General features: G+C 37.0%; 1 protein-coding gene across 2 annotated transcripts in view; it reads right to left on the bottom strand.

Moving 5' to 3' along the window:
• ZFYVE16 (zinc finger FYVE-type containing 16) overlaps positions 1-26,001 on the bottom strand; it is a 51,939-nt gene that overhangs the window by 15,425 nt on the left and 10,513 nt on the right. For both annotated transcript variants that reach the window (XM_010588245.3, XM_003408115.4), the window contains 9 exons: positions 19,310-19,419; positions 16,338-18,607; positions 15,242-15,338; positions 11,716-11,877; positions 9,554-9,696; positions 6,949-7,327; positions 5,435-5,557; positions 4,579-4,734; positions 3,603-3,827 (listed from right to left, as the gene is read on the bottom strand). In XM_010588245.3, the coding sequence (XP_010586547.2) occupies positions 3,603-3,827; positions 4,579-4,734; positions 5,435-5,557; positions 6,949-7,327; positions 9,554-9,696; positions 11,716-11,877; positions 15,242-15,338; positions 16,338-18,607; positions 19,310-19,379 (3,625 nt within the window). In that variant the 5' untranslated portion in view covers positions 19,380-19,419. The remainder of the gene's footprint in view (positions 1-3,602; positions 3,828-4,578; positions 4,735-5,434; positions 5,558-6,948; positions 7,328-9,553; positions 9,697-11,715; positions 11,878-15,241; positions 15,339-16,337; positions 18,608-19,309; positions 19,420-26,001) is intronic.

Genomic DNA, 26,001 nt, shown 5'->3' with positions numbered 1-26,001 from the left:
CAAAACCATTTAATCTTTTCATTATATGTGTTGTTTCCACAATATTATAGCAGCTGTAAAACTAGACGTAATCGGCTAGACCTCTATAAAATTCTGATAATTTAAAGAGAAACAAAAGAATTAAAGATTTTTAAGCCATTTACAATTAATATTCCATTGTGCTAATTGTGGATGATAGTAAACTTTTATAGTTCTTGGATTGACAAAGGAAGCATACAGAGTAACAGAGAAGTCCATGCAGAGACGGGGAAGGGACATGGTACCTGTCACCTAAACATTTTTCTCTTTCTTTGTTGTTGTTGTTGTTGTTAGATGCCATCAAGTCATTTTTGACTCATAGCAACCCCATGTGACAGAGGAGAACTGGCCCATAGGGTTTTCTAGGCTGTAACCTCTATGGGAGCAGATTGTCAGGTCTTTCTCCTGCAGAGCCACTGGGTAGGTTAGAACCGCCAGCCTTTTGGTTAGCAGCCTAGTGCTTGATCGTTGTGCCACTGGGGTTCTCTTTCTTTTTTCCCATTTTCCCATTGCCGTCGACTCATAGCGACCCTTTTCTTTACAGCAGTATAAATATAGCATACCAAAAATAAAGGATACTTTACTGGCAATGCAGCAGGGCCTCTGGAGGAAAAGGAAGATAAAGAAAGGAAAGCAAGACTATTTCTAACATGATAAAAAGCAGAGATATTTTAAACAGTTCTTGGTTTAAGTCATTCTCAAATTAACCTTTCTAATATTTACTACACAAACTTTCTCAACTTTCTAAGAGACCACCACACACCTGACTTTTTTAAAGACTTGAGACAGAGTAACATACATCCTTGCTATACAAGGATATTTTGGGTACTTGTATATTTTAGATATTTTGTAATTCTAAAAAGAGCAACTAAATTATTTCAAGGACAGAGGATCTAGAATGGAAAAAAAAAATCAAGACATTAGTGTTAAAAGACATTAAACTGATAAAGGAAATGATTAAGGTAAATGATGACTTCATCACCTTCCATGAAGGAGGGAGGGAGCAACCTATGCAGCTTGATCAAAGTAATTTTATCTAAAACATTATCCTCAACAGGTTATGGGGCTTAGGATGACATACTGTCAGAGTTAAAAAGGGACTTCATAAGTCATCTACTCCAGCATTTAAAGACATGCTAAACAAGTTCTATCAACATACAAGAGGAGATAATCTCCATCTGAAAATTACTAATTTGAGACAGTTGTTTTCAGTCTTTAATCTTGGGACTCTAATTTCTGCCATTAGCTTTTCCATATTTACATTACCTCTGTAACAAAATACATACACACGTTCCAACTTCATGACTATGGAGGCATGGACATCAATAATGTCAAAGTACTAGTCAATCTAAAATTCGGCAGAACGTAAAGAGCTCAGAAAACTGCTAGGATTAGTTAACTTCTACATAAAAAACAAACCAACCAAACCCATTGCCACTGAGTCGATTCTGACTCATAGCAACCCTACAGGACAAACCAGAACTGCCCCATAGCGTTTCCAAGGAGCACCTGGTGGACTCAAACTGCTGACTTTTTTGGTTAACAGCCGTAGCTCTTAACCACTATGCCACCAGGGTTTCCAACTTCTACATATTACTGGTGATTTGCCCTCATCATCCCCAAACAGCCATTATACCTTCACAATTCCAATCCCTGTGATCTTTTGAGAAGTCCCTCATGCTGCTCTGTAATTTCCCTACATTCTGTTTGGGGAAAATAGACTTACTAGAAGTGATACTGGCCAAAACACCCGCCAAATTTGCAGATATGTTCCATAATGATTTAAGAGTAGCTAGTATATTTTTTTTTAGTATATTGTTCTAACCTTCCATAAAATAGCCTTCACCTATTAGTATCAGAGACAAAATATTAGACTGAATGGATGAAACATTTCACTCAGAATAAAATTTCTTAAGCTCTTTGATTCACACAGTACAGAACCTGAAAGTTGAATTTTGTTACTGTATAACCGATTTAATAGAATCACGTATTTAAACTCTTCAAATGCTAGGAACGTTCCTAAAATCAGAGTTCAATAAAATTGCCAAATAGAGAAATTTACCTAAATTTCTCTTTCACTGTGTCCATTCTGAAACAGTATTGATCACTTTCATAAATTTCCTACAGGAAAATACCTATTAAATTATATTAGAATCAAATGCCTAAAATATCATTAGATGTGATGTGCTTCACATACAATAAATATATTATTTCCCGAAAAAAGTCAGGGATAAAGAAATGGTGGGAATTCACAAATGTTTAATACTAGAAATGATTTAGACTTAGAAATAACTATACACATAAACCTGGACCATTATTTCAAAATAGCTTTAGAATCTCTGCTTTTGTCAAGAGTAGCTATGTAAACATGCACATTCTCTCTCTCTCATATATACACATATATAAACAATACAGTCTATATCACTTTGGGTGATACAAATATAAGGAACCCCAAGCTCAGAAAAGATGAGAACCACTATTTTTAAGTATTCCCTTATTACCTAAAAATAGTTAACTCTTGACTACAGTCAGCAACTGAAAAGAATTGGCAATGAAAACCCAAAACTCCTTTATCTTTGGTTTTATGATTTGGACAAATTGAGACTGCAATAATTTATCTTCTCAATACGTAGGCAACATAAAAAACGAAGTTCCTACAGTACATGCTTTTAAGAAATCTTTCATAAAAAAATAATACTTTCCCAAATTGTCATAAAAAGGCCAGACTTAACGGTCAGACTGGGACTAGAGGGACCCTGGAGGCCACGGTCCCCAGACCTTCTGTTACCCAAGACAAGAACCATTCCAAAAGCCAACTTTTCAGACAGGGACTGGGCTGGAATATGGGATGGAAAATGATACTGGTGAAGAACGAGATTTTTGCATCAAATAGACACAGACTATGTTTGCATCTCCTGTCTGGAATGGAGATGAGAGGACAGAGGGGGCCAGAAGCTACCCGAATGGACACGAGAAAAGAGAGTGGAGGGGAAAACTGTGCTATCTCATTAGAGGGAGAGCAATCAGGAGTGTATAGGAAGGTGTATGGAAACCCTGGTGGCGTTGTGGTTAAGTGCTACAGCTGCTAACCAAAGGGTAGGCAGTTTGAATCCGTCAGGCGCTCCTTGGAAACTCTATGGGGGCAGTTCTACTCTGTGCTATAGGGTCACTATGAGTCAGAATCGACTTGACAGCACTGGGTTTGGTTTTTGGTTTAGCAAGGTGTACGCAAATTTTTATATGAGAGACTGACCTGATCTGTAAACTTTCACTTAAAACACAATAAAAATTAATTAAAAAAAAAAAATAATACTTTCAAAGTTTTTTACGTTCTATTTCAAAATTAAAAAAGAAATTAAGGTAAATTAATATCATAATTTCTGACCATCTAGAAGCTTTATGACATACCAAGGTTGTCTAGACTAATTTGACAGTAGAAAAGCATTGGTTTGGAATTTTAAAAGCATACAATAACATTCCCATTAATCCATTCAAAAATTAATGTTAATGAATTACCTAAAATTCTTATTTTATATTCAGTATATCTGAACCTATGTAATTTAGCTTATCATTCTAAAACTTACCTTTATATTCTGCACCCAGTCTCAACATTAAACGCATAGGAAACACCTTTGCCCAGGGAATCTCTAGCTTCTGGATAAGAATTCCACAAAGAAAAGGATTACTTGGTAAGGGGAGATCATCAAGTTTCTGAAAAGTAGGTGTAATAAACAAGAATCCTCCATGATCTTTGCTACTGAGAAAACTCTCAGTAAAGGTAATATTGTCCAAGTTTCCTATGTATTTTCCTAGAAAAAATATAAGAATTTTACGTTATTATTGTTTTTAAAGAGGCATTCTCAGTTTGAGTATCCCAATATAACCTCCATAAGTAAAGCAATGTAGACTTTTTTTTTTTTTTTGCTTATTTCCACTCTTTAAGAAACATCTACTGAAGACCTTCTGTGCTCAAAGATCAATTATTCCTGGACACTGGGGACTGTGAACAAAAACTGAAAATATTTCTAGCCATTAAAAAAAACCCACTGCTGTCGAGTCGATTCTGACTCATAGCAACCCCGCAGGACAGAGTAGAACTGCCCCATAGTCTTCCAAGAGTACCCGGTGGATTTGAACTGCCGATCTTTTGGTTAGCAGCTGTAGCTCTTAACCACTACACCACCAGGGTTTCCTTTCTAGCCACAGGTAATTTAAAATTTTTGATCTTACTACTTGATCAACCAAAAGATTGTGCTGTGTCCCCAATATCATACAGACAGTAAAAAAAAAAAAAAAAAGAGTATACAGACACGTTTAAAAAAAAAATCCACAAGGCACATATATTTCCATTTTTTAAATCCAAATAAAAAGTCTGTGTAAAGACACTAATTACATAAAATGCTATATTTAAGAAAAGTGAAAATGATGATTAAGATCCTTTAAGAAATCAGCAATCTCAACACAAAATAAATCTTTACTAGTTAGCATAGCCAAAAGCATAAGTGCCTTTACTAATTTATCTATTTCCTAGTCTGAACAGTCCAAAATAAAGTGCTATACCTTTTAGAGCATCCTTATAAATGGTGATAAACAGTTTGAAGATGTCCTTAGGAATAGTATCTTCATTTGGCAAACATAACAATAGAATTATAATTTCTGCCTGTCCCAAGCCATGCAATCCATTGGTTGAGAAGTACCAATATTTGTCTGAGGAATCTTAAGTGATAAAAGCATACAACTATAAATGTCAACTTCTATTAACCAGAAAAACTAAAAATAATTGTCCTTGGCATGAAGCACAACTATTCAAATTCCTTATTTTTTCAGTGTTTTCCCCACAAAAGCTTTAAGTTGAATTGTGTAAGATTAGTGTAAAAAAGAGAAAGCATAAAGGATCAACTTAAGGAGTCAATTAACAAATAACACTTAAATAAAAGATGAAAATGTGGTGGGTAAGAATTAGGTTAGTTTCGAAGAGAATGAAATGCTGATGCTAAAATCTATTATTGAGGATTATTTACTTCTAATTAGGTCATATCATATGTCACTCACTTTAAAAGTATCTTTTATTGCTGCTAAATCAGGATTCCTGTTAATCCAATGACCAAATTTCCATTTATCTAGAAGCTATTAGAGATCAGTCAATTGTACCATGAGCATCAAAATACAACTCAGGTATAAGCCCATGACCTTAACCTAGGACTGACTAAGAGATGGCAGTAAAAATCTGAAAGCTGGTATTTCAAGTCCCACTGAGTATAAATTTGCAACATTTATTTATAGTTATACCTACCTGAAAAACCAATATCCAAAGTTGCCTATTTTCATTGTTGTCTGTCAAAATCTAATTTGAAGATGTAATTAATTCAGAAATCCTGCTTAACAATTAGGCAAAGACAGAAGAATCATTACTTACAAAATACCAACTTGACATTCACGAGTAGATTAGCATTTAGGACAAATGTAACAGGATGAAGCCCTTCACCTTCAAGAAGCAAAATGATCTGCTCACGAGATGGATGTTCTTCTACTACGGGCACTAAACAATGAAAATAATATATTAATTATGATAAATATAACTTACAATGAAAAAATGTTAAATATGCTTACAATGAAAAAACAAATTTATAATCCACCGATGCCTGATCAAATTTAAAGAACAAAAGCAAATGAGTTTCGTAAACCCAATCAACACCCTCCACAATTGTTACACACTATTTTTACTTTCTATCTCTGTAAAGATATTAATACTGTAATACATATAAAACCCAAAAACCCAACCCATTGCCATCAAGTCAACTGCAACTCACAGCAACGCTACAGGACAGAACAGAACTGCCCCACAGGATTTCCAAGGCTATACATCTTTATGAAAGCAGACTGTCACATCTTTCTCCCACATCTTTCAAACCACCAACTTTTCAGTTAACAGCCAAATGCATAATCACTACACCGCCTGGGCTATGTAATACACATAAATCTTGATAATTTGATAAATCAAATTATGTTGATCACACAGGATATTTACACAATTTTACCACCTTGAAAGTTTTAAGACATTTTTGTAAAATGGATTTTAGTTTGCCAGTCACTCCGATTATAATTTTTGAAATTTACACTCTGTGAAAGCAGTCTGGAGCCATTATCTATGCTGCTTGTTACCATATGCCCTACTGCAGTGACAGGTAGTAAAAACAAACATCTTGACAATCAATAGGAAAATATGCATGGCATGCAAAGAACAGGGCTTAAGGTATTTTTGCCATTACAGCTAGGTTCATGAAATAGTTCCTACTGACAGAACAGAGACCCCAAGCCTCATTCGCCTACACGTAATTATCATGCAGAGAACAAAACCATTTCACGTTGCTGGATGCAGCGTAATGCCTAGGACAACAAGTACCTATCCTAGGGAACCACTCCAAGGTGGGAGCTAGCCACAGAATCTCAAGCTTGAAAAGGATCTTAGAAATCATCTAGGTTCTCTTCTTTTACGGAAGAAACTGAGGCCCAACAAGGTTAAATAACATGCTTTAAGTCATACATGTAATAAATAGTAGAAAAAGGAACTAAAATTCCTGGCTCTCAATCCTATACTCTTTTCTTTAAGTATCATGTGGTTAAAAAAAATTAATAGGAAGTCAAAACTCTAATACACCAGGAATATTTTTCAGAGCTATAAGTCTATGAGTTTCCCTATTGTACCGAATGTAAAAGCCCAGGTGTGATAAATGAATCATGCAATTCAACTCAAAAGCCAACTTTTTTAAGGCTATTTTACATAAGATTTTTTGTAAACTAAAGCTACCATCCATAATACATATTACAACAAAACTTAAGTTAAAAAAAAAATGCACTTTCCAACAAAATTCATGAGCACCTTCTTTAAAAATATACATATATTTTTAACTTAAATAACTGTTATCCTACCTGATCCCATTTCTCCAGATGCAACCAGAAGTGGGGGCAAACTGTCTTCATCATTGGGTAGAAGACTAATCTTATTGGAAACATACTTGTCAATACCACACAGTAATTTATAATCTGAAATACTCGCAACAGGTAAATTATTGTTTACTAAGACAACACCAACAGGACTAGATGGTTGCTCAATTTCTGCAAAAACATCATCCTCTAGTACAAAAGAACCAGAAGTAGGTAACCCCTCAGTTCCTGGGTTGATAAGCAGTTTTTCCACAGATGAATCCTGAGAAATTGGGTTTTGAATAATCTCATTTCTTGTATTATCTCCTATCTCATTTGGTTTTTCCACTGTAGTAGAATGGGCATAATCCACTGTGTTTTCCAGCTATAAAATATAGAATTAAAAAAAAAAAAATCAGTTCATACTCCTTTTTCAACTGTGAAATCTTGATCTACAGACACACATCTTTTCAATAAAATAAAAGCCAAAATGGCTCAGATATTCTTTTGAGGTACCGTTTCCGAAGAAACTGTGCCATTTTACTTCTTTAACTTCAGAAGCATACAGTATTTTAGTTTTAGCTTTACAAGATGCTTGGGGAGGTATTAATAACTTTAATTTCATATACTGGAAAAATGAGGCAAGGAAAACCTCAGGATCCTGTACCATACCACACAACGAACAGGCAAGCTTAGTTCAATCCTTATGACAGTCTCTCCTTATGATATTCCAAACAGCTTGGGCAGGAGGGGGTAAGGGGAAAGTAGTCAGGAAGCAGAATGGTAGGTAAGTCCACAGTAGTAGCCACCTGGAATTACTTACACATAAGTCTGCTTCAATAAAGTCTCTTTCTTTTTATACTGGCCAAACCAGAATTAATACCAAATGAGAACCATTTATGAACTCAAATAATACTTATTAGCCTGTTTAGAACTTTCATTTTGTTGAAATATCAAATTCTCAATCAAAGTAGGCCCTAGCTAAGAAACAAACCTTCAGTAATTATGGCTACTGGTAAAATCTAGCTCATGAATGCTTACTGACAAACAGCATACATTTACTTGGTATGTGAACTCCAACAGAGCAGGAAGGTATCCTCTTGTCTAATGCTGTATACTTAAGATCTATCTGATGATTAACACAGAGCAAGTGTTCAATAAATATTTGTTTAATGAATGAAAACATACCTAATTCATGCATTAATACTTGCCCCGATGAGTATTTTAGTACTTTACAATCACAGTTCTTAGTGGACTATGGTTCTATGTTAGGTATTTTCTATTTAACACCTACACACTTGTATAAGTACAAACATAAAATACCACCAGTAGATACTTCCGTGAATGTATGAAAATCACTAAACAAATATTAGTCTAAATTAAATGACTAAATCCCAGTTCCATTTCCCTATACCAGTGGTTCTCAAAATGTGGTGTGGGGATCCCTGAGGTCCCTGGGACCCTTTCAGAGAGTCACTGAGTACCTTGGATTTTCTTCATATAATTTAACCAAAAAAAAAAAAAAAATTACAAGACTGAATGTAGAAGCAGATGTGAGAATACATCTGTCTTCTATTAAGCCAGACACTGAAGAAATTTACAAAAATGTAAAACAATACCAGTCTTCTCACTAAATGCCTTTGTTTTGAAGAATATTGTTTTTCATAAAACTAGTATTTCTATTAACCTAACAGGTTTATTTTTTAAGTAATTTTTAAATTTTTTCTCAATTTTAATATCGTTAATTACCAATAGATATAGCCCACATAATCTATAGTTCTTTGGTGTCCTCAGTAACTCTGAAGAATATAAAGAGGTCCCAAGACCAAAAAATTTGAGAATCATTGTCTTAAACAGACATTGTTTTTGTTGTTTAGTGCTGCCAAGTCAGTTCTGACTCACAGCGATCCTATGAACAATAGAATGAAACACTCTCTGTCTTGCACCATTCCCACAATCGTTGCTATGCTTGAGCCCACTGTTGCAGCAACTGTGTCAATCCACTTTGTTGAGGGCCTTCCTCTTTTTCACTGACCCTGCACTTTACCAAGCATGATGTCCTTCTCCAGGGACTGGTTCCTCCTGATAACATGTCCAAAGTACATGAGACAAAATCTTGCCATCCTCACTTCTAAGGAGCATTCTGGCTGTACTTCTTCTAAAACAGATTTGTTCGTTCTTCTAGCAGCCCATTAAAGTATATTTAATATTCTTTGCCAATTCCATAATTCAAAGGCATCGATTCTTCTCTGGTCTTCCTTATTTATTGTGCAGCTTTCGCACGCATAGGGGACAACTGAAAATACCACGGCTTGGGTCAGGCACACCTTAGTCCTCAAAGCGACATTTTGCTTTTGAACACACTAAAGAGATCTTCTGCAGCAGATTTTCCCAATGCAATATATCATTAAATGCAAAACTGACATTAAACAAGGCAAAATCTAAAACATCTTCACTACATCAATTCGGTTCTCATTTTATCAAACTCAAGGCATTTAAAGAAGCTCAAAGCATTGAAGAAAAAAGTACTCTAATATCAAATTATCACACAAGGAAGTATCTACAAAATAAAATTTTATTAAATTAAGAGGCCATTGTTTAGATTCCTTACCAAGGGCATATCAGGTAAGAGAGGACTAAAGTCTTCAGAACATCTTTTATTTCCAGATGATAATTTTGTTGTATCTGCAACTTCACCATTGGGCAATATACCATCTGCAAACCGTACCCTCTTCTGTTCTTTAGAACACAATCCTACAATTAGTTGAAAAAGCAAAACATTTTAATTTGGTACTACTGCAATGGTTTAATATCAAATGGGTCAGGAAAAGTATTCAAAAGCTTTTTAAAAATTGTCATGCTCTTTAGAGCATGTCGTCCAGGTTTACAACTCTCTGCAACATACACTGTTCATGCAAACATGGGCAGCAGAAAATCAAAAGGTTGCTGTGAATGAACTGTCCTGTCTGTTACTGCACAGAGGGGGATACCGACTACAACCTGGAGGATAAACCTCCTCCTCCACCCCCACAACGTTGCTATCTAGTGGTGAGCCCTGACTCTCAGGGCTGCAAAGGCCTAGAGACAGCTTTTTGTCATTCATCTACCCTGTAGGGAAATCTTTTTCTAATCCACACAAAGGAAGCATATTAGACCAGGGATGGCCCTGGAAATGAGGTACTCAGAAAAGGGGCAGATCACAGAGGTTATACCTTGAAGACACTAGGGGCAGATTTAAAGCCTGCATTATTGAGGCTAGGCTTGTGAGTGTGGAGTGGAGATGGAATAAATTTAGGGACTAAGGCATAGGGGCAAAAAGTGCAGTGGACTGGAGAAGGACAGAGAAGCAAAGTAAAACATAAAGAAGGGAAAGAGGCATAAAAAGTCTAAAAAAGAAAACAGGATCACTTGTACATAAGAAGTCAGTTCTTAATTTTATTTACTTAATGAGAGAAGCACAATTTTTTTATTCTTATAATGTGAATACTGAACTTTATTAATATGTTAAAACTAATCAGATAATCCCAAGTTTGGAGAAATAACTATGTATCAGCATAACTGTTCTCTTGTTATAAAGCATCCATAAAGTTATGAAAATCACTGCCAGATGATTTTAGAATATAAAAATCAAAAGGCTTGGTATCTACTTTCCAGAACATAATATAGGTAACACAGAAAAAATCAGAATAATATACATATTTTTGCCTTATGACTGGACATATGAACGATACATTTACAATTTAATAACTCAGGTTGTCAATATAAGACATTCTGTAAATATTTTTAAAACAAATTGATTTACATTTGTATCTATAATATACAACTGAGTACAATTAATCTCCTTATTTGTTACGATAAATGGAAAACAGGTACTGAAAAGATACAATGAAGTCCAAAACAATAGTCAGAAGAATCTGAATTTGCCTTTGACTGACATCTATAGTTTTTAGCATGTAACAGACTAATAATTTGTTTAAAAACATATACCTGCTTTACTTAAGATCCCAAACTATGACAAGCAGTAAGAAAAAACAGAGAGGCCAAAGAGTTAAAAATAGATTTTTAAGGAAAAGGAGATATGCCAGCTATTTACCTAGTATCTCTCAATCCTAAGTCCACCTTTTAATACAGTGCTCTTTGATGGCTGGCTAGGGGCCTGAACACTACAAATCTGAGACTCCCTTTCTAGCTGGCTTTGCTGATTCTGACAATGGTAAGCACCAGTAAGAGACTGGAAAGTGGGAAGAAAAGGGAGTCTTTCTATTTCTAGCTCCTGCAGGGATCTGTGCGGCAACAGCAGCAGCTGATATAGCTGCATGTCCCAGGATTTTCAATGCTCCTAACATCAACCCTGGAACACTTCTTGTTATCTAAGCACTAACCCTATCACAGGCCCCTAGATGATTCCAGCATTTGCCACTTTGGCATCCCCCCAGAGGCCACAGCATCAGCCGTGTGATGCCAAGCCTTCACCCCTAGGTCTGAAAACCAACCATTTCCTAGTGTCCTCGCATCAGGCTCTAGTAATACTGTCTCTCCCTTTTTGTTTCCTTGACCCTAAGGAAGGTTCCTGTAGTTACTGGTCTGAGTTACCTCAACACTTGCTTTTTGCTCTTCCAGCCTTCTACCATACATTTGTAACCAAGACCCTGTATTAAATCCCTTCTGATAGCTAGTCTGGTTTCTCTTTCCTAACAGACCCTGACTACATAAGACAATTTCTATTTTAGTAATTTATCTTTAGTCTAAGACACAGCATTTTATTCTAGTTACCTTCAATACTTGGTTGTTTAAGTGCTGAGGTTGGTAAAGCTATAGGTGAAGTGTTACTGGATGTTTGGGTCTCCTGGACAGCCTGGACGGTGGCACATTCATCAGAACGATTAGATTTATGATTAGAACCAGTTGGACTCATCATCCTTTCAAATGCCTGAGCTATAAAGAAAAAAAAAAAAAAGGATACTGAAATCTCAGATGTTTTAGAACTTTAAAGTAAGTTAAAATAAACATTCTATACTCAAAGTTGTAAGGAGAAAGAAATAAACAGCTAAGCAAGAAAAAGAAGTGGTACTTGGGAAAAAATAATGTCTGAGTAACCAGCACAGGCTCCTGCTTTAGTCGGCAGCACTCTGCTTCAGTCTTGTTGTTACTGTTAGGTGCAGCTGAGTTGGTTTCGACTCAAAGCGACCCTGTATAAAACAGAACCAAATACTGCCGGTCCTGTGTCATACTCACAATTGTTGTTTGAGCTCACTGTTACAGCCATTGTGTCAGTCCATCTGGTTGAGGGCCTTCTCTTTTCACTGACCCTCTACTTAACCTAGCACGATGTCCCTTTCCAAGAACTGGTCCCTCCTGATAACATGTCCAAAGTACATAAGATGAAGTCTTGCCATCCTTGCTTCTAAGGTGCATTTGGCTGTACTTCTTCCAAGACAGCTTTGTTCATTCTTCTGGCAGTCCATGGTATATTAAATATTCTTCACCAATACCATAATTCAAAGGATCAATTTTTATTTGGTCTTCCTTATTCACTGTCCAGCTTTTTCACATGCATATGAGATGACTGCAAATACCATGGCTTGGGTCAGGCGCACAAATTAGTTATTTTAATATAAATATTTAGCATAGGTTTGATATCTACTACAGAAAACAATCCTTTTTTAAATGACTCTCTTTTTGCTCTTGTACCCCTGAAGCCTGTTTCCAACATGGTTCAGTTATTCTTTTAAGATGCAAATCATATCACATTATCCCTCTGTTTAAAATTCCTTAGTGGCTTCCCAACTGGTGTAAAAAAATTTATGTTGTTATAATGGGTCACAAACCCATTCCATAGATACTCATGGAACTTTAATCTCACACTTGTTCCAGTCTCTGCTCACATGTCATATTATCATAAAGCCTTGCCCTAACTACTTTTTGAAAAATACCATCACTTGCCACCAAACTGTTACTATCCATCTCTCTCTTTCATTGTTTTGTTTTCATTTATGGTATTATCACCGTCAGATATTCTCTTTGTTCACTGTTCACCTTGTCCCACATTCAAGAGCTCCATGAAAACAGGGAGTCTAATTTTGTTCTAAGATGGCACTCCAGAACCTAGAACAATGTCTGAATATTGCAGAATGAGTTTTCAACCAAATAACATGAAACAAAACTGGTAGCTTCAACAGTTCTCCAAACTGGTCTCCTATAAATGCTGCCACTACAAAACTAGTGGTCTTCCTCAACTGCCACTACATGATAGCACTCTCGTGAAATGGCTTCCACTAACCAAATGAAATCTAAACACCTTAATCTGGGTTTCATAGATTTCCAACGTGCCCCAAATCTACCTAATGGCACTCATATATGTGTTTCCTTGAAACTCATACAGTTTCAGCACAACGTCCTCATTACCTACACTCTCTACTCAAACTATCTCTTTCTTCCAATCTCTAGTGGAAAGTGTCTCACAAACCTTGAATCATCTATCTCCTCTTATTTAGACAGTTTTTCCTGCACTATTTTAAACTCTCAATTATATCATTTTCAACCCTGAAGTTGATGTTAAAGTTACCTTTATTTATATTTCCTTGTGGTATATAAATTACCAATAAATAGTACCATCAATGAAACTACACGCTATAAAACCTGATGCCGTCAAGTCGATTCCAACTCATAACAACCCTATGGGACAGAGCAGAACTGCCTTACTGAGTTTCCAAGGAGCACCTGGTGGATTCGAACTGCCAACATTTTGTTTAGCAGCCGTAGCATTTAACCACTACACCACCAGGATTTCCCTACATGCTATAGGATATCAAAATAGACTACATAAAACAGATAACAAATTTGTTCTAAAACATTTTCTCGGACTAACCAAAGCTTGATTTCAGTACCCTACTAAGTCTCTTTAGTGACTACATCTTCTCTCCTCCTCAGCCCTGATAACCAAACTCATTGCCATCGAGTCTATTCCAACTCACAGGGACCTTACAGGACAGAGCAGAACTGCCCCATACAGCTTCCAAAGAGCAGCTGGTGGATTCCAACTGCTGACCATCTGGTCAGCCTCTGAGTTCTTAACCACTGCGCCACCAGGGCTCGTCAGTACATTTCTCAATGCTCACCCAGAATCCAACCCATCAACTGAAATAATGCTTCGAATCTTCACAGGCTGTTTTGTTTTTTAAAAGTGGAAGAGATAATTATGTGGGAGCGCTTTCTAATATTTCTGAATTCTAGCAGGTTGCCTTGGCTAACAGCTATCTTTTGCACTACTGAAACACCATAAGGAAAAACAGAACTACAGGCACTGAAACTAAACTCATCATAAACAATGATGATAATATGGAAATATAAAAAGTTTTATACTCTGTGATCTTCCAGCGCAGAGGTTGACAGCAAGGAGTAAAGCAGCTTACCTCAGGCTAACAGACTCACATCAGAGCTTTTTTGAGAAATGCTGAAAAAAATTATCTTCATTCAAAAGAGAAAAACAAATTATCATCAGGTAATTATTCTCCTGGCTAAGAGGAAGCAATGCCTGAGCTAGTGCATAGGTCTGGTCATAAAAACTCCCAAGTAATATTTGCTGGCAATGAAACTGTCAACAAATGTTAGAAAATGCCAAGAAGTACTCAAAAGAACAAACATGTATTTGGGGGGAGGAAAAAACACACACCCAACACAAAACTGTGAGAACTCAAATAACACCACCAATACAAATGCCGATCATAGGAGCCAGCCAGGGAGCCAGGGAAACAGTGGAAACGCATACACATAAAATTCTAAAGTGGCAGAGGGGAAAAAAAATGTGTAAATCATGTGGCAGTCTTATGAACTTATCTGTAAAATCATAAATATTTTTACTCGTTCTTTTATTTTCATTTTAGGTTTTTATTTTCTAAAGGGTGGGAACTATGATCTTGCCTTATGCTATTAATATATAATAATGAATACTACTTATTGGTAGGTACTCTACAAAAGTTTAGAGTATGATGATGAGGGTAACGGTAATGATGACAAAAACAAACAGGCAGATGAAATGCATCATTTAGGGACTTGGTACCTGTTAAAAGTTAATGAACTGTCACTCCAGAACTGAATGCTTCCTTTCCAACCGGTAGTATTAATTGTGAGAGTGGAACAAAAAGAAGAGAAACCAAGGCTTGGGATGTCCCACCTAAGCCAGATAAGTCAACACTAGGTCCTTGCCTTAAGAAAATAAAGAAGTTTATCTTTGTCACAATCCAACTGTTTTTAAGACATATTCAATTACTGGAAGAAAATGTGTCAGGTTAATACTCACCTTTACTAATAGTCTCATAGCAGACTACACATACTCTTGCTTCCTTTTCTAGGTACTGCAGTTTACATTTCCTATTACAACAGACACCACAAAACACCTATTTAAAAAGAAAAAATTGTTTTTGTTTTAAACATACCTATACCTTCTGGAGGTAGGGGAGGTTGTTGTTATTAGGTGCCATGGAGTTGGTTCTGACTCACAGTGACCCCACAGGACAGAGTAGAATTTCCCCATAGGGTTTCCAAGGAGTGGCTGGTGGATTTGAACTGCCGACCTTTTGGTTAACAGTCAAGTTCTTAACCACTGTGCCTCCTGGGATCCCAAACCCAACTAACCAAAACCACTTTCCTTATTACATAAATCATTTTTCTAATTACCATAATTTTGGGTAGTTATTTTTTATTTTGTATTATTTTACTTAAACAAGGTTTTTGCAATTTAAAGCCATATCTGTGACAAAAAGAATTCCTCTAAATGTTGACTAGAAAGGGGAACAAAAACATTAAGTTTATAATTTGAAAAGTTTTCAGTGGTTCTTTATTTAAAATTTTAAAAAACAGAATGTTAGTGTTTTTGCAAGAGAGTAGGGCTGATCTGAAGCCAACATACTGCTGGAAAATGCTGACAAAAAAACACAGTATTATTTCTACAGCTATCCCTTAGTGTTCACAGATGGTTAGCTCAGTCAGAGCACAAATGAGGTCAGCTAAAGCATTCTTGTACAGACCTACTTGACTCTCAGCATTTCCCTGTGCACCGACCACAACACTAGCTGCCGAGCATGGTCTTGAAAGTATGTATTAGAGGACAGAGGGTTATGAGTTTGGAACATCAAATATGTCAGTGTTAGAAAGTTATGAACACAGTTTTAGATTTCACAAAAATTAGTTATGAAATAAGTGTTCCTCATTTCCTAGTATGTAAAACCCATAACAATGTGATATTTATTCAACCATCGAGCAATCTGTAAAATGACAATGCTTTATATATTCCCACTAATGGCATCTGTTAATCAGCTTGTTAATCAGCTTTTTTGTCGCATTAGATTGCATTAAGATGTTTAGAAAGGAAAGACTTAAAGATTTTTATAACTTACTTTCCCACATGCTCTGCAGTGGTGTCGCCGTTTTGTAAAAGTAAATCTGACTTGGCAGTTCATACAGTTTGGAGCTTCTGAATCAGGAACCCAAGAAGGCTGTTTCTGCCCCAAAACCAAGCCTTCTTCACAAGGTTTTTTAGGTATAGGAAGAGATTCTTTGTCTGGAGTTACAAAACTGGGTCCAGCTTCAAAATTACTTTCTATATCAATGTAATTAGAGTTGAAGCTAACCTGAGGATCAGTTCCAGAATCTGCAGTACCAGTGGCTGGGGCAACGGCATTTGCCACACTGAGTTCACTTTCAGGCAGCTTTGGAATATCCAGCTTATTCAATTCCTTTGAATTCTTTGCTCTGGATGGAAGGCTAAACAACTGCTTAGGTCTGGCTCCTCCAACATGAAGAGACTCATTATTAATATCAGAGGGTGATAATTCACTTGTAAGCTCAGACTTACTGCTAGATAACCCTTGTTCAGTTGGAATTGTGCTTTTTTCTCCTAAAGAAAGGTCACCATTTTCTGTTGCATTTTGTTTATCAACTGTTCCACAAGTCGTACTAATACCAGGGCTTTCTCCAATAGCTTCTGCTTCAGCATTGAAATATATATTACTGATGGTTCCATCATCTAGGCCTTCCATAGCCATCTGAGTCATCGGAGATTTTGAGTCATTGACATTTTCTTCAGAAGGCTTTATGTTAGTGGTCTGAAGATACTGTTTGGTCAGAAAGGCATCAAGTTCGGCATCACTAATAAGTGCGTCGCTTTTCATGCCTTCCTCAATATTGAAGTAACCTAAGTCTTGCCCATTAATACAACTGCTTAAAAAAGTGAGGCCTTCACAATAATCAGGAGACTCTGGGGCATTAGCACCAGAAAGTTCCTCTGCAGATTCTGCAGCTGCAGAATTGTTGTTATCAGAGTAATTCGAAGATTCCGCTGTGGTTACGGTTTGGTCAGCATCTATCTTTCCATCTCCTATTCTTTCAATAAATGGCTGACAAATTATATTTTTAAATTTTTCCTGTTTCAAAAGATCAGTCTCTTTAAATGGTTCCTCACCTAGAATAACAGTCTTCTGTATTTCTTTATGCACAGTGACTGCATCTTGTATGTTATCTTTATGCTCGTTGTGTGGTAAACAATCACCATGCGCTTTACTTTCCATTAATGATCCACACAAAGACCCAGATACTGGAAGACAGGACAGTGAGGATTGCACATCTTCACCTGAAACATGTAAAGTTGAAGAAGAATCTTGGAGTACATCATTATCTTGAAAGTCTAAATTTCTTGAGTTTTCTTTTATAGATTGTTTTATAAATAAAGCAGTCTTATCTTCCTGAAAGGAAACATCATGTAATCTGGGATTTTCATCTCCTGAGTTAGAATCATTTAAACATAAACCTTCATTTTTTGGAAGACTGCAAGGCAAAGCACTTGTGCTGTCTCCTTCTTTTAAACATTTGGTGGCAGCTATGACTGCTACATCTACCTCCTCTTTTACCGAACAGCCATCATCTTTTAATAATTCACAAGGCTGGTTCTTGTGTTGTACGTTGTCTTTGGCATCAAACATTTTGGAACTTTGCTCAGTCAAAGGAGACGGCATGCTCAAATCAGTTGGTTCTAACTGATTAGAGATCTTTTTACCCTTTAAATTTTCTGTTCCGCTATAATTACCTGAATCTGAAAGTGTTGTGTCTATTTTTATACCCAATTCTTTGGTTCCACAGACTTCTCTATTTTGTAATTCAGAGGTAACATCATTCTGTTCCTCTGTGACAGTATCACTACCATGATCTGCTGAGGAAACACAGTAAGTATCTGACACTAAAGATAAATCCAATCCAATCAAAGAATCTGTACCAGACTTAAAATCATCTGGCAATAATTTTTTAATATCTTCTTCACTATTAGCTGCATGAACGAAGTTACCCATATCACTTATCAGATCACAGACAGGTTTACTACATCGTCCCATATATAAAGGTTTGACTTCATATGAAGTACCACTATCCACAGAAGAAAGAAGATCAAGTCCTGCTACATTTTTTTCATTTTGTTTACAAGTTAGCCCCTCAAGGGTTTTTTCATTCAGGGCAATCTGGTTTGTCTCATAGCATGTTTCTGATGAGGCGCAACTATTAATGCATTGTTGATACTTTGGTGGCAGCGATGTCAGTTGTGAGGAAACTAACTCTGAAGAAACTGAACAGTAATTAGAGTCATACACATTTTGTGCATCTTGGAGATAATCTTGTTCATCTATTTAAAAGAGAAACACAATGTTATTCAGAATACTGAAACAAAATAAAAATTAATAAGACAATGTTACGTTTTCTGAGACTTCTAAACTAAGTAAACTTCCCCTTCTTCAAACCATAAATAGATTGCCCTTTTACAAATTAGTAATAACCAACAAAACTATTTTTATTAGGCTTTAAAATACTTCCTGATGTTTACTTTTGAATATAAAAAAAAAAAATTTTTTTTTTTTTTTATAGATGTCATAAAATCATAGGAATTGCATTCAATAACTCAGCTGCATTATAAAAACCAGACTAAGGAACTGCTGACAAACAATCTAACTTTCTTGTTTAACCTTACAGGATCCTAGTCCTCATGAGGAAAATGCCATCTCTCATAGTTATGAAACACCAGTTTACATACATACGCCTTTCAAGTTGCTTTTAGTTTGCTCACGTTAGTTTTAAAGACCTTTCTTAGATCTAAATTTGTACCTGAAGAGAAACTTCTAGCTTCCTTATTTCTAGTTCTGGGTATAGGTTCCACTCAGTATAATAAACTACCATGCTATAAAGAAAATAAGTGTGCTTTTTTCAAAAATAACCATGTGGCCAAAATTGAAAGCATATTTTGCTATAAATACTCCATACCTGAGACAAGTGAATTACAGGCATTTTTTTAAAAAATTCTATTAGTGGGAAAAATGAAAAATGAACAAACCTGGGTTCTGTTCAAAATCATCTAGGAGTTTGTCCAAGTCACTGACTGCTGCTTTAAAATAACTGTCCATCCTACCTGTAGATTTATTCAGAATTTAACTCTTGTAATGCCTAGAGAACAAAAAGCATGATTATTTAATTCTTTAACATATAAATATTATGCCATCTACTAAACCAAACCAAACCCACGGCCTGCCGTCGAGTTGAATTCAATTCATAGCGACACTATGGGACAGAGTAGAACTGCCCCATAGGGTTTCCAAGGAGCAGCTGGTGAATTCAAACTGCCAACTTTTGGTTAGCAGCTGAACGCTTAACCACTGCACAAGCAGGGCTCCTGCCATCTACTACATGCCAAGAAATACAGTCAGGCAATGAAACAGTAACAAAATCAAGAGCTCTGTTTTGATACATCTACAATTTAGTTGGGGAAACTGTTTCTATATATACACAAAAACGCCTTGAAAAACAACTCTAACAACATAACAATTACATATATAAACTATCAGAAATATTAAAACACTTATCTAAATAATTCATGGGTCATGGAATAATGGAAAGCAAAGAATACTTATAAATACGTGTAAAATATACTACATACAAATAAAACACTGCACATAAAAACTTATGGGATTGAGCAAAACTGGTACTTCAAAGAATGCTTAAAGCCTTGGTGAAACTGTTGTTGTCAGGTGTCATCGAGTCGATTTTGACTCACAGCGACCCTACAGGACAGAGCAGAACAGTCCCATGGGATTTCTAAGGAGCGCTAGTGGATTTGAGCTGCTGACCTTTTGGTTAGCAGCCAAGCTCTTAACCACTGCACCACCAGAGCTCTTAGTGAAACTACTGAACCCCAAAGACAAAGGAGATACAAAGAAAAGGACACCTTCAAAGGAATAATAATTCTGGGAACATACTTAAAAGTAACAATGGAAACCAGAAAACAAAGGAACGATATAGTCAAAGAACTGAGAGAAAATAGCAACATGTATCCAGAAAAACAAATTATCAAGAATCAGAGTTAAAAAAAATTTTTTTCAGGTAAACATGGAGAGTTTATTTACACAAAGCCATTTAAAAGAACTTCTAAAAAAGTGTACCTTAAAAATGACCCCAAAGGAATATATGAGGGAAAGGCGATCACAGCATTGAAAGAAACATAAATCTAAATAAACATGGTTTATAATAATATCACATTTGTGAGGATAAGAAAGATATGAGTAAAACAAATTTCAATAGTATATAAACTGGTAGAAAGGTAGTAGACATTAAAAGTGTTCTAAGAAGCTACTAAAGCTAATAAATGAATTTAACACAGTGGCAGAACACAAGGTAAAAACAAACAACAGTCAGCAATGAGCATTCTGAAAAGGAAAATAAAGTAACAATTCCATTCATAATAGCATTTAAGAGAATAAAACACCTAGGAATAAATTTAACTAGGGAGGTAAAAGATTTGTACACTGAAACTATAAAACATTACTTAAAGAAATTAAAGAAGACTGAAGTAAATGTAAAGACATTCTGTGTTCATGAAATGGAAGACTTAATACTGCTAAGATGTCAGTACTACCCAAAGTAATCTATAGAGTCAATGCAATACCTATCAAAATTCTAAAAGCCTTTTGGCAGACATGGAAAAGCCAATCATCAAGTTCATATGAAATTGCAAGGGGCCCCAAATAAAGTCAACTTCAAAAAGAACAACGAAGTATAATATCTCACATAAACACACTATACATCAAATCCACTGCTGTCAAGTCATTCCAACTCACGGCGATCCCACGTGTTAACGAGTAGAACTGCTCCACAGTGTTTTCTTGGCTGTAATCTTTACGGAAGCAGACTGACTACCAGGCCTTTCTTCCATGGTGCTGCTGAGTAGGTTTGAACCATCAACCTTTAGGTTAGTAGTTAAGCACAAACACTTTGTGCCACCCAGGGATCTCAAAATAGGTTATTATTAGTATAATGGCAGCTATACAGGCCAATGGAATAGAATTTAGAGTCCAGAAATAAACCCATACCTCTACAGACAACTGATTTTCAACAACGGTGCTAAGTCCATTCAAAGGGGAAACAATACTTGCTTTGATAAACAATGATGGGACAACTGGATTCCTACAACCAGAAGAATGAAACTGGACAGATCCCTCACATCATATTTGAAAATTAACTCAAAATAGATTAACGATATAAAAGTTAAGAACTTAAATCATAAAACTCTTCAAAGAAAACAGAGGTAATGCTTTGGGGCCTAATTTTTAACAATGGATTCTTAGATGTGACACCAAACCACCAGAAACAAAAGACAAAATACATAAACTGGATTGTATAAAAATTAAAGTACTTTGTGCATCAAAGGACTTTATTAATAAAGTGAAAAGACAACCTAACAATGGGGAAAAATTATCAAATATTTATCAAATAAGGGTTCAATATCCAGAATATATAAAAAACTCCTACAATGTAACAAGACAACACAATGAAAAAAAAAAGGTGTATTAGGCTGGATTCTCTAGAGAAGCAAAACCAGTGAATCGTTGTTATGGACTGAACTGTACCCCCCAAAATGTGTGTCAACACGGCTAAGCCATGATTCCCAGCAATGTGTGGTTGTCCATATTCTGTGATCTGCTGTGGTTTTCCTATGTGTTATAAATCTTACCTCTATGATGTTAACGAGGCAGGATTAGAGGGAGTTATGTTAATGAGGTAGAACTCAATCTACAAGATTAAGTTGTATCTTGAATCAATTTCTTTTGAGATATAAGAGAGAAGCAAACAGAGAGAGAGAGGGCATCTCATGCCACCAAGGATGAAGAACCAGGAAGGGAGCCTGTCCTTTGGACTTCGGGTCCCTGTACCTAGAAGCTCCTAGACCAGTGGAACACTGACAAGGCCCTTCCACCAACGCTGACAGAGAAAGCACCCTGAATTCAGACTTCTGGCCTCCTAGACTGTGAGAGAATAAATTTGTTTGTTAAAGCCACCCACTTGTGATATTTCTGTTACAGCAGCACCAGATAACTAAGAGTGTGTGTGTGTATACACACACACACACATACAAAAAAAACCAAACCCATTGCTGCTGTGTCGATTCTGACTCTTGCGACCCTGTAGGACAGAGCAGAACTGCCTCATAGGGTTTCCAAAGAGGGGCTGGTAGTTTCAACTGCCAAACATTTGGTTAGCAGTCAAGCTCTTTGGTGACCCAGTGCTAAGCATAAAGGCTGCGTATCAGTACTGCTACCCTATGCCATGGATTAACAACACCCTCTTTACTACTGGAGGTAGTGCCTTTAAGATTAGTCAGTCTTGAGAACCAATTTAGAAAACTTATCCTTACAATTTTGTTTCTCTAGAACCACTCTTGGTACCAAGTGTCTCAGGCTGGGTTCTCTTGAGAAACAAAATCAGTGAAGTGTGTGTGTGTGTGTGTGTATGTATACACACACATACACATACACCCACACAGAGGAAAAGATTTATCTCAAGGAAACAGCTCATGCAGTTGTACAGGCTGGCAAGCCCCAAGTCTGTGGGTCAGGTGTCAGGCTGGCAGCTTCACCTAACTCACGCAGCTACAAAGGCTGACAAACCCAAGATATTAAGATAAAAAAAAAAAAAGATATCAAGATAGGCAGGTCAAATGGCAGGCCACGGGCTCATACACTGCAGAGGCTGACAAATTCCAAGATCAGCAGGCAGTACGGCAGACTGCCAGTTCAAGTCCCAAGAACCAGAAATCTGATGGGAACAAGCCAGATGCAGGACCCAGAGCAAGCGAGCTTTGCCAGAACGTCCAAATATACCGAATGCAGGCAAAAGCCTGAGGAAACTCCCAGCTGATTGGCCGGTCACATCAAATCACATCATGGAGGATGACCACAACATTCATTACATAACTGCCAAACCACCAAGAATCATGGCCCAGCCAAGTTGACATACAACCTTAACCATCACAACATACAAAGGACTTGAACAGACATGTCACCAAAAAAGATATACAAATGGTCAACACGCACATAAAAAGATGCTCAATGTCATGAGTCACTCGGGAAATGCAAATCAAAACAACAATGAGATACCATCTCACCCTCACTAGTAACTATAATAAAAAATTAAAAACAAAAACCAAGCACTGGTGAGAATATGTAGAAACTGGTTACCTCACTCATTGTTGGTGGGAATGTAAAATGGTGTAGCCGCTGTAGAAAACAGTTTGGCTGTTCCACAAAAACTGAAATATCGAAATTTCACTGCTGTTGTTCGAAGCCTTGGAGTTGGTTCCAACTCATAGTGACTACATGTACAACAGAACAAAAACACTGCCCGCGGTCCTCCCCATCCTCAAAATCATCATCATGCTTACACCCAATGTTGCTGCCACTGTGTCAATCCACCTTGTTGAGCGTACTCCTCTTTTTTGCTGACCCTCTATTTTACCAAGTATGATGTTCTTCTCCAGGGACTGGTCCCTCCTGGTAACATGTCTGAAGTATGAGAGACAAAGTCTTGCCGTCCTTGCTTCTAATGAGCATCCTGGCTGTACTTCCTCTAAGACAGATTTGTTCCTTCTTTTGGCAGTCCATAGTATATTCAATTTTTCACCAACACCACAATTCAAAGGCGCAATTCTTCTTCGGTCTTCCTTATTCATTGTTCAGCTTTCACATGTGTATGAGGTGACTGGAACCATGGCTTGGGTCAGGTGCACCTTAGTCCTTAAAGTGACATCTTAGCTTTTGAACACTTTACAGAGATGTTTTGCAGCAGGTTTGTCCAATACAGTATGTCCTTTGATTTCCTGACTGCTGCTTCCACGGGCACTGATTGTGGATCCAAGTAAAATGAGACCTTTGACACCTTCGATATTTTCTCCATTTATCATGATGTTGCATATTGGTCCAGTTGTTAGGATTTTTATTTTATGTCGATGCGTAGTTCATACTAAAGGCTGTGGTCTTTGATATTCACCAGTAAGTGCTTCAAGTCCTCTTCACTTTAAGCAAGCCAGGTTGTGTCATCTGCATATCACAGGTTATTAATGAGTCTTCCTCCAATCCTGATGCCCCATTCTTCTTCATACACTCCAGATTCTCAGGTTATTTGTTCAGCATACAGATTTAATAATATGGTGAAAAGATACAACTATGAGACACATATTTTTAAAAATTTTTATTGTGCTTTAAGTGAAAGTTTACAAATCAAGTCAGTCTCTCACATAAAAACTTATATACACCTTGCTACATACTCCCAATTACTCTCCCCCTAATGAGAGAGTCTGCTCTCTCCCTCCACTCTCTCTTTTCACGTCCATCTCGCCAGCTTCTAAGCCCCTCCACCCTCTCATCTACCCTCCAGGCAGCAAATGACAACATAGTCTCAAGTGTCCACCTGATCCAGGAAGCTCATTCCTCACTAGCATCCCTCTCCAACCCATTGTCCTGTCCAATCCATGTCTGAAGAGTTGGCTTCAGGAATGTTTCCTGTCCTGGGCCAGCAAAAGGTCTGGGGGCCATGACCACCGGGGTCCTTCCAGTCTCAGTCAGACCCTTAAGTCTGATCTTTTTATGAGAATTTGGGGTCTGCATCCCACTGCTCTCTTGCTCCCTCAGGGGTTCTCTGTTGTGTTCCCTGTCAGGGCAGTCATCGGTTGTAGCCAGGCACCATCTAGTTCTTCTGGTCTCAGGATGACGTAGTCTCTGGTTCATGTGGCCTTTTCTGTCTCTTGGGCTCATAATCATCTTGTGTCCTTGGTGTTCTTCATTCTCCTTTGATCCAGGTGGGTTGAGATCAACTGATGCGTCTTAGATGGCTGCTCACTAGCGTTTAAGACCCCAGATGCCTCTCTTCAAAGTGGGATGCAGAATGTTTTCTTAATAGATTTCATTATGCCAATTGGCTTAGATGTCCCCTGAACTCATGGTCCCCAAACCCCTGCCCCTGCTACACTGACCTTTGAAGCACTCAGTTTACTCAGGAAAACTTCTTTGCTTTTGGTTTAGTCCAGTTGCGCTGACCTCCCCTGTATTGTGTGTTGTCCTTCCCTTCACCTAAAGTAGTTCTTATCTACCATCTAATTAGTGAATACCCCTCTCCCACCCTCCCTCCTCTCGTAACCACAAAAGAATGTTTTCTTCTCAGTTTAAACCATTTCTCAAGTTCTAATAATAGTGGTCTTATACAATATTTGTCCTTTTGCAACTAATTTCACTCAACATAATGCCTTCCGGGTTCCTCCATGCTATGTAATGTTTCACAGATTCCTCACTGTTCTTTATCGATGCGTAGTATTCTATTGTGTGAATATACCATAATTTATTTACCCATTCATCCATTGATGGGCACCTTGGTTGCTTCCATCTTTTTGCTATTGTAAACATTGCTGCAATAAACATGGGTGTGCATATATCTGTTCGTGTAAAGGCTCTTATTTCTATAGGATATATTCCGAGGAGTGGGATTTCCTGGTTGTATGGTAGTTCTATTTCTAGCTTTTTAAGGAAGCGCCAAATTGATTTCCAAAATGGTTGTACCATTTTACATTCCCACCCGCAGTGTATAACTGTTCCAATCTCTCTACAGCCTCTCCAACATTTATTCTTTTTTGTTTTTTCGATTAATGCCAGCCTTGCTGGATTGAGATGAAATCTCATTGTAGTTTTGATCTGCATTTCTCTAATG

The sequence above is a fragment of the Loxodonta africana genome, chromosome 2, assembly GCF_030014295.1.
Source record: "Loxodonta africana isolate mLoxAfr1 chromosome 2, mLoxAfr1.hap2, whole genome shotgun sequence".
NCBI lineage: Eukaryota > Metazoa > Chordata > Mammalia > Proboscidea > Elephantidae > Loxodonta > Loxodonta africana.
Note: the sequence above shows the minus strand (reverse complement) of the source record. Positions and strands in the feature narration are given on the sequence as shown.